Raw genomic sequence first — 9,826 nt, forward strand, 5'->3', positions numbered from 1 at the left:
CTAGTGCTTACTGCTCTGTACTATCATGCAGAAGATGCTCTTTCCTATGTAGTCTTCTTTGCTATAGGTCACTGATCGGCAAATACAGCAGGGGACAGCCTTATCGTTTGTAGCTAGCATCCTTACCTCTATCTTGCCATGGACTAGCAGAAGATGATCATCTCACGGTAGAGATGTTGACCATAGGCGGTGCCAAGCACTCCCCAGCCTATTAGGAAGCAGTGTCAGTAGAATGCGTGGACGAAAGGAGAAGAATACTAAGGCATAGATTCTCAGCTTTGCTCAGTATTTGCTAGGTGCTGCTGAGGGTGTCAGGAGGTCACAGCTGTGGCTCCCTGTTCCGGAGGCTGGTTCTATGCCTGCTATGCCCTGAGCATAGTGTAAAGCAGTGTCAGGGCTGCTAAAAGTACAGCTGCTGTTTATGGCCCCCAGGCCAATGCACCAGCTGAGAATATTTGGACCACAGTAGCACTCTCTGGCCACATTGTCTCTCTTCTTCCATGTCCTCATTATGGTCCTTATTCTTGGATCCCCAGTTCTGTGGCTACAGGGAGATCTGCTAGCTTACTGCCCCCCAATACCACTGGCTATATCAAAGAAGAGAATATAAATTGTAAAACTGTAAATCTAGGGGTCAGTGACAGCATGTGGTGAATGGTAATAGCTCTGCTGAAAACCATCAGACAGGCAAATGCACCATGCGTCGAAAGCCTTGGACTCACTTAGTTACACTCTAGTATTGACCTGGGTTCTTATGTCACTGCCTGAGACTGGAGCACATCCCTTTGGAATATGCCCTTGAGCAGATTGATAAGAATCAGCTGTGCACCAAATGGAGCCAAATGCAGCCATGGTGCAAATAAATGAAATAAATAATACCAATGCAAAAGCAAACTCAAGTCCAAACAGTTGTACATTATTGAAAGAAATAACAACGCTCAAACCTTCTGTTGTTTTTATTAAAGCATTCAGGTTCTTACTACACACAACAAATAGTTTATTGATATAATCTAAATTAATAAAATAGTTGAACAACTCTTTAGATTTATATTTGTATAGAAATGATCTGTGGAGCATCTCACCTTCAAACAGTGCTGCTTGAAAACAGCTATTCATCAGAATTTATTGAAAGAATTGTTTGGGGCTAGATGTTGCACTTTTCATTCTTAGGGAAGAGGGGGAGATTTCCATGCAAAAGAACCATTTTCTCTCCTGCACAAAGCTTAAGGCTTTGGAGACTCTGACTGACTCTTCATCTCCTGTGTCCTTCCTTATGTCTACATTGGAAACTATTGTCTAAACAGAGTAACTAGAAAAGATGGGAAGAAAAATCAATTGCACAATCCTAGTCTGCGAGTGTCAAAGTCATAATGTCTCTTTACACAACAAGTCGTTACTGCATTTCCAGTTATGAGAATCCATTATCACAATGTATTTGTTCCCCAACTCTCGCCTACATGGCTGATAAATGTCAGTTATTGTCAATACGCCTTTGCTAATAGAAGTCAGCCTATTTTCTATTGCTTGTAGTTTAGATTCTATGTAGCACTGTCTGAAAAGTGCCTATGCTGTGATCTTTCCCCTCCCAGTTTAGACAAAGCACATAGTTTGAGTGATTATCTCCTCATTGCAGCTATGCATTTGTGCCACCCATAAGATACCTCTTGATGACTATGAGGCATGTCCTGGCTATATCATCCCATTTATCTTAGTCCACTCATAGATGTCCTGCTCACACACTATGTCTGAGTTGATGAGGAGGTATCTGTCTCCGACACAAAAATGTTTCTGGCAAGCAGCACATTTGAAGCATTCCAGGTGATATACTTTGTCCTTCACTCGCATAGTCATCTCATAGGCCCGGATTCGCTTGTCACAGGAAGCACAAAGGCCATCTTGGCCAAAGAGTCTAAAACAACAACAACAAAGAGTTATGCAAAGTTTCCTTGGAGAAAAGGCAGGGTAGGGGGAAAGAGAGAGAACTGAAACAAAAGAAGTGCACAATATTGGCTTTTTGCCACATTTAACATTGCACTGTAAGATATATAGAAGTTTAAACATTTGCTTGATGAAATCCAATGAGCAGGGACACTCAAAACTTTCCAGCATCAGTGGCATCCAGCAGTGGTGACCTGCCAAGAACCCATGGGCGTCACCTATTTTTTAAAAGAATATACTTATTTGTTATGATCAAAGTAAGGGTCTAATTCTGAAAGGCAATGAACAACTTCAATGGGATTTGAACCTCTCTAGATCAGACCATGAATTCAAACCACTCTAATACTTTCTTTCCACTCTCAATACTTGTTTTCACTTGTATCTTTCCTAATCAATCAGTAGAAATTACCTGCTGATTGATAAATCTTGCCATTGCTCAGTTTTGTCCCCACTATGCTGCAGGCTATGTTTTAGGATTCTGTAGGGTATCTGAGATTCTTTTAAATTCAAATATCAGAGGGGTAGCTGTGTTAGTCTGTATCCACAAAAACAACGAGGAGTCCAGTGGCCCCTTAAAAACTAGCAGATTTATTTGGGCATAAGCTTTCGTGGGTCAAAAACGAAAGCTTATGCCCAAATAAATCTGCTAGTCTTTAAGGGGCCACTGGACTTCTCATTGTTTTTAAACTCAAATGTTTCTCTACTCATGAAAGCACTCCTGCTAGGTTTCAGCAGCTGGACTCTGTGACCCTCTAGAAATCCATTTTAGCCCGAAGGATTTTATGATCTGGATTGCTCTTTAAGCCATATTAAGAAACCCTATTGAGACCATAATTATTGGGTTGTCTATTGAAAGGACCCTCTAATGTATGCACAACATGTTTATCCCTCTCACAAATGCACTACTTTCAGCTGGAACACTATGACCTATTCATCCGTGTGTCATAATGTAATGTCATCCTCTACGGTAGGCTGCAGCTTGCAGAGTTTAAAAACCCTATAATTAATACATAAACAGAAAACATCTTATTATTTTTAATAAGAAAGGGAGAAATTCAGAAATATTATTTGTTTGAAATATTTGCTTGTGTGTTTAAGTTCTCTGCTTTGCTGCATTAATTTTAGAACTAGTGAGTCCATTTCCCATATTTTTACTGTGTTTATCATAGGCTGTGCCTGCTTCAAGAACCTACTAGGTTTGAAAGACAAAAAACCTATTAGACTCAGCTCTCTGAAGGAAAAAGAAATAATTTCTCTTGTCCACCAGGAGATGTCGCTGTTCACTTCTGCCTAATGAAAGTAATACTAATATTTTATAAAGGTTGTGAAATGCTCCATTTCTGAAAACAGGCAGTCTCATTGTACAAAAAACACATTAATTTTGTTCCCATGGCCTGTTATTCTAATTAAAAAGTTAGTAAATATTTGGCAAGTGCACATGGGACTGGATCAATGTTAGAATGTTTCATATAATGGAGATGTACAGTTTAAGCCATTATTGGGGCCCAACCTCCAGTCTCTAGCAAAACTCCCATTGGAAAAGCTATGGGATAAATTTACTAGGAACTCTACTCTCTCCCCCTCCCAATTACCTACACTCTTAAAGGAAGTTTTGTGTAAGGAATATCAGGTTCAATATAAAACTAGACCCTAAAAAGCTGGGGGAGGAGGGGAAATGTGGAGTTCCTACTTATTCCATGCCACCAGCTTCTAGAGCACAAAGAATACATTATAACAAGTGATGTAGAAGGAGAAATACACTTTAATTGTAATCAAGAACACACAGGTTCTTTGTTATCAAGGTATTGAGAAATAATATATTAAAAACTTTAACTCATCTGCTTTGTCAAAATTTATAAGTAGAAAGAGGGCAAGGATCTACTAATGCAAAAATTGTAACAGGTGCTCTTATAGGATCAGATTCAGGAAGACACTAAAGCAAATGCTTAAATCCATTCTATTCAGGACAATGCTTAGGCATGTGCTTTTAACTTTATGCACATGCTTAAATTACATTGATTTCAAGTTCTCCTGAACTGGGCCATAATTATTATAATAAATGTAAACAGCACCGTACCTTTCAGCCTGAAGGGTCCTAGAGAACTTTAAAAACTGATACTCAAACCACAGTTATTGCACAGCAAAACACCCCTCTTCCCCAATATAGAGAGTAGCAAAGCAAAACGTCTCTTTCCCAAGTGGTATTATTGTAGTGTGGAAGACGGAATTTGACTAGACACCAGGATACCTTGTTCTTACAAAAGTGGCAGAAGATCTTTCATATGCACTCATCCTTTAGGGCTCAGTTACTATATACATTGCATCAGAAAGGCAACACCTGCAGAAGTACAACTCCTCTAAAACCATGCTGGGGCATTGGCTCATTACTGACTCAGAGGGAAGAGTAACACTTCCTGACTCTTCAGCACCTACTCAAGGTGTCCTCATGCAAGTGCTAACACAGCTCAGTTCTGCTTAGCTTCCTAGATCAGCAAGCACACTTAGCAAAAGGTGGTGCAACCACTGTGACTACCCTCAGCATTTATATTTTAGGAATAAATTATTCAGTATAATCTTATCATGGATTTTTGTGCTGCAACATCATTAGGGATCCTAGCTTCATTCTAAATACCTCAATAAATCTGAATTTACAGAAAGCAAGCAAGTTAGGATAGGCTAGTATAGGGTAGGAAGGCTCTGTACCTGAGATAGTCCCTCCTGCAGAGTTTCCTGCCCAGTTTATAGTACAATCGTCTCCCCACCTCTCCAAGCCTGCATCCACATAAGTCACAGCTGAGGCAGTCCTCGTGCCAGTACTGATCGATCGCTTTCAGGAAATAACGGTCCCCAATGTTCTGCTGACAACCTCCACATGTCAGCAGTGAAGGGGGGATTTGGAGCACTTCATCCACTGGTTCCCTAAGAGAATGAAACAATTGTTGGAGAAGGGAAAGCCCTTTAAACTCAACCAAACAAGCAAAAAACCAAACCAGTCGCCTAATTAGAATAGGAATTATTGCCAGATTATTCTCCCATTGAAATCAATGGCAGCCCCCTTCACCTCCTTTTTATCAATGGGAGCAGGAGTAGGCTTTTTTCATTTGTTTTAAAAACAGAACAGCCTAATATTTAGGAAATCACCAAAGGTGGCTAAAACATTGTTAATTCTTTGTTTCTTCTTGTGCAAAGACTGCGGTGCAAACATGACAATCTGTACAACACCGCTCGCTGTTCATTGCAGTAAACACATTTAACATGTTGTAAATGAATTGTCTGTATATGTGTACTACTGCCCTCTACTGAAGAGAATAAAAATGTCCCAACTATAAGTCATAGTCACCACACTGCTATAAAATAAGCAAGATTGTAAAAATGAATAAATACAACAGGCGAGACTCTGGCCCCATGGAATTCAATGGAAGTTTTGCTCTTGACTTCAGGGGTGCCAGAATTTCACCCAACCTTACTACAATATTTTTTTCCTCCTGGTCAATGCAACCAAGAGCCTGATTCTGATCTCACTTACACTGGTTTTACACCAGTATAACTGCACTGACTTCAAGGAGTTACTCCTGATTTATACACATGTGGATGAGAGGAGACTCAGGTCCCAAAACTGTATTGTGGTAGTACCTTAAGAGGTTTTTTTGGAGCAAATATTCATCCACAGTATTTTGTTCCTATACCAGTCTGACATCTCATCATTTTTAAACAAGAAAAAGAAGGAATGGATCTACTAATACAGGGGATGAAGCCATAATTTTCTGCAAATACACTTTAAGAAAGTCTCATTGTTGCCTGTTTGCATCACTTTGCAAGTTCTGCCAGAAACACTACTGGCAAAACATTAAAAGAATGACCTATGGGCTTAATCCTGTAAGGTGCTGAGTACCCTGGCCTTGATCCAGCAAAGCATGTAGGGTCTTATGCAATGCTCATTGAAGTCACTGGAAATATGACTCCACTGGATTAGACCCTTAAGCACATGCTTAACTTTAAGCATGTGACTCGTCACATTGAATTCAACTACTCAGATGCACATGTTTAAGTGCATTCCTGAATCAGAGCCAGCGCCCTCAACAGCTGGTAGAATCTAGCCCAGTATTCTTAAGTACCTTATTCAGTTACCGAAATCACAATCTGTGGATAATTTGCTTTTATTACATGCTGCAACTGGACTGGTGAGGGCAGAATGTAACTACACTGCCAGAAGGAAATCTGGCAGTTTAGCATTTTCAACCGGCCAGGGAAACGAACATTTTTCTACCACCTTCACTTACTGGAGAAAATAGTTTCCTAGTCAAAAGTTACTTTCTTCAGTGTCTGAAAAAATGTACAGTGCTCCAACACTCATCCTAACAACTGCAGTTCTTACTTAGGCAAAACTCCCTCTGACTTCACAATTCAGTCATAAGATAGCATCTGCTCTTATGCACTTCCATTTTCACTCTTCACAGTTTATATAGCTGTGTCCTAACATTCTTATGACTTGCAGTCCACACCTGCCAGCCACTATTGCCAGTAAAGTCAATGGGAGTTTCTACATGCAAAGGATCTGACTCTAGAATTTCAGAGCATGTACAAGCAGTCCTCAGACTTACGACACAATTGGTTCCTTAAAATTGGGTCGTAAGTCAGAACGTCGTAACTCGGAACCACAATCTACTCCATTGCGGGACTGAGCATCGTAAACTCAAAACCTACAGTCATAAGTTGAATCAGGGTGTCAATGTAGAACCACCTTAAGTGCCGTTTGTTGTAACTCGAACGTCGTAAAGTCAAGGACTGCCTGTACCTCTGTGCCCTGTGCTTTTCATGCAGTGCTACTCATAGTACCATCCAAGCACATATATAACTATAAAGGAATGTATGATGTTTCTGTGAGGCTGGCTTGAAAACATCAATGCACTAAACAACACACATAAGCCAAATAATATAAACAGGGCATTATACCCACAGAACAAAGCACTGTGTTTTTACCTGCAGTAAATCCTACAGGTCCACATGAATATTTTAGGGATATGAGGAGATAAGGAAGCAGCTTTTCCACAATAAATGCATCCCTTCTTTTGGGAGTTCAGATGTACACATACATGCACCAATATCAGGAACCATGAGTTAGTTATTTCAAAGCCCAAGTCAGGTACTACAGTCTTACACTCTGGCAGATGATCTCTTGAGCTGCTTTCCAGCCCTGCTGGAACCTATGATTCTATGTTTATTTTTAATAGAATTTCTGTTTCATGCATTTGCTTTCTTATGTGCTTGGATTTTATACCCAACAGTTATTCACTACAACATAAAGTAGGTAAATAAATAAATAAATATTGCTACTACTTTGTAGTTGAAACCTTAAAAAAAGGTACCTAGAAGGTTAAATTATAATTCCTTAAAAATCAATGGGAAATGAGAAAAATGGTAACAAATGCAAAATGTCTGATATGACATATTAACTGCCTTAGACCATGTGTGAGTTATGTTTTACACGTATTAGATTAGGGCTTCAGAAGACAACATTCTTAATGACTTACAGGAAACAAAGCCCAAATTAATTAAATTTATAGGGGGAAATAATATTTTAAGTTTTACATTGAAAACCAGAATTTTACAAGTGTTTTTTCTCTGTAATATCACAGTGCCTCTGAGACACAGACAAGTGTAATGTGCCTAATGCTGCTCTTGAGATGTACAGCCCTGGAATTCAGTGAAATGACACCACACATTATGGAGCTGAGTTAACACTCCTCTTCCAATTAAGTGCCTGCATGTGCTTGGTGTACCAATGGATGGCTCCAGGAAATCTACTGAAAGAGCCAAATCATAATGCTACCATCAGTTACTGAATTTATGTAACCTCATCCACAAAGGTGGCAAATGAGAACAAATTTCTCCTCCCATGCCCTCCGTGTATCAATTCTTTATATATTTGTGGTCCATGTACAGAACCCCTACCTCTCACACACCACCATTATAATCTTTTGAAAGTTTCAAACTGTGTAGTATGAAAATGTGGAAGTTGTATACCATCAGATAACAGTTCTGACCTTTCAGTCTAGTCAGCTGGTTGGGCAGATTAAACATGGAGCAGAGACTGAAAATAAGTTAAGCTTTGGAAAGTATTATGCACCCGGTATCTCTGAATTATTCTCATCAGCATCACTGAATCTCAAGAAGTGGGGAAGGGGGAATGCACTGATGCTAAGGGTTGTTAGATTTTTTTCAAACAGGAGGTTTATTCTGGCAGGTTTTTCACAAAACCTGAGAAATCTGAAGACTTTATATTCTTGTTTCAACTCAAAATGGGGAACTGAATGTCTCTGGGCTGGTGCTGCCATCCACATGAGTAGCACACTGATATCCACAGAGGTTGCCTAGTTCAGCACCAGCTCAATGAAATCTACCAAACCTCCCCATTACATTACATGCACCAAAGTGACACACTACCAAATCCACCCAGGTTGTAATATTACAATGGCAGCAGGGTTTGGAAGGGGATGGGGGTTGCTCTGGACTTTGTGGCATGCAGGGATATTATTTTAAAGGTAAAAGCAGCCCTAGTATATTTCTGAACCACCTTTTACAAGAAAGATCTCCAAAGCATCTCCCTAGAACTGGTGCTTACACAAAATAAAAATAAATAACTAAATAAATAACAACAACAACAAATGACTCTTGAAGCTCATAAAGTCCTTTTCAAGCCCATTTGTTGGAGAAGCTCAATATCCATCAAAACACAGAGGCGGTTAGGAATGAAAAAAGGCCACTTACTCGGAAGGATCGAGGCTTTTCCTCTCGATGGCTGATGACATTGGCAGGGCTTGTTCCTTTGTAGTGTGTCTGTGGTAGGATCTGCCCCCTCTGCCCCTACAAAGGCTATCTGCTCCTGATGCCTTTTCACCAGCTGAGTTTCCCCTCCACCCCCCAATGACATTCACAGGATTTCCTCCTGCAACACCAAAGAGAGAAAGAAATATGGGCTGTTGCTGCTGCTGGGTTATGTCTCCGCAAGGCTGACCCTTAGGATCTAACCTCCCATCCTTGCAATGCTCCTCCTGTTTGCTGCGTGGCTGGGCAGCCCCAGCTGCTGCTGCTGTTCAGATCACTGATGGAAATAGACTGTCTCCGCTGTCACTGCTGCTTACCCTGGAGTCCTCTTTGCTTTGCTTATGCTTTCTGCCTGGACAGCTCTGTACATGCTCTAGACTGAGATAGGTGCATATGCTGCAGATGCAGAGATCAGCATCATCCTTATTATTATTTAGCTCAGCCCCGAGTCTCTGGTTTCATTTCCTTTTTCCTGATCACGATTCAAATACAATAGAAGGAAATCACACTTAAAGAGACAGCTGCCCATTTCTTAACTGGACTCCTGGGGATTTAGCAATACAAACAGCAGCATCACGACTGAGTTGGCTTCTTAAAGGGCCAGTAGCACCCTCGCCACAGAGTCCGTGCTGGGGAGCTGACTTTGCATTTTCACAATCCAGTGCAATTTAAGATTACGATATAGTTTTGCAGCAAGCGAACAAACAGATATGAAAACGATCTTCTGGGCGTGTATCAAGTACCCAGTACTATTTTTACTAGCACCTGAACCACATATATTACCAAAAGGACTCTAGGGTAATGGCATCTTTCTCTCTCCCTCTCGCTGTGTGTGTTCAGTGCTTTGAGGTCCAAGAATAAAAAGCATTATGTAAGAACTAAATATTACTATTCTTCTCTACCTAGCTGTGAGCCAGCTAGGTCTCTGTCTCTTTTATTCTATGGTTTGATAGTCATCAGGAATCAGCACAATTGATCCTCACCTAGTTCATGATGGGTAATATAGCAAATGTATACCTTATTGCTGTTTGCTGCTAATTAGCTAGAAAAGCTCTGGAGTGGG

General features: G+C 40.4%; 1 protein-coding gene across 1 annotated transcript; it reads right to left on the reverse strand.

Annotated features, from left to right (window-relative positions):
- Positions 1 to 941: 941 nt before the first annotated feature.
- LMO2 (LIM domain only 2) lies at positions 942 to 9,030 on the reverse strand. Its single transcript, XM_073347910.1, has 3 exons — positions 8,707 to 9,030; positions 4,642 to 4,857; positions 942 to 1,909 (listed from the first exon to the last, which is right to left on the reverse strand). Exons 1-3 carry the CDS (start codon positions 8,745 to 8,747, stop codon positions 1,690 to 1,692), a joined length of 477 nt encoding a protein of 158 aa, XP_073204011.1. The 5' UTR covers positions 8,748 to 9,030; the 3' UTR covers positions 942 to 1,689.
- Positions 9,031 to 9,826: the final 796 nt, after the last annotated feature.

The sequence above is a fragment of the Lepidochelys kempii genome, chromosome 6 (assembly GCF_965140265.1).
Source record: "Lepidochelys kempii isolate rLepKem1 chromosome 6, rLepKem1.hap2, whole genome shotgun sequence".
NCBI classification, from domain to species: domain Eukaryota; kingdom Metazoa; phylum Chordata; order Testudines; family Cheloniidae; genus Lepidochelys; species Lepidochelys kempii.

What these genes read in the sequence shown, in the direction of transcription:
- LMO2 (XM_073347910.1), bottom strand. Translation starts at nt 8,747, where the DNA reads ATGTCATCAGCCATCGAGAGGAAAAGCCTCGATCCTTCCGA. An exon ending in AAAAGCCTCGATCCTTCCGA is followed by an intron (nt 4,858 to 8,706) that starts GTAAGTGGCCTT and finishes TCATTCTCTTAG; the next exon opens with GGAACCAGTGGATGAAGTGC. An exon ending in TGCAGGAGGGACTATCTCAG is followed by an intron (nt 1,910 to 4,641) that starts GTACAGAGCCTT and finishes TTGTTGTTTTAG; the next exon opens with ACTCTTTGGCCAAGATGGCC.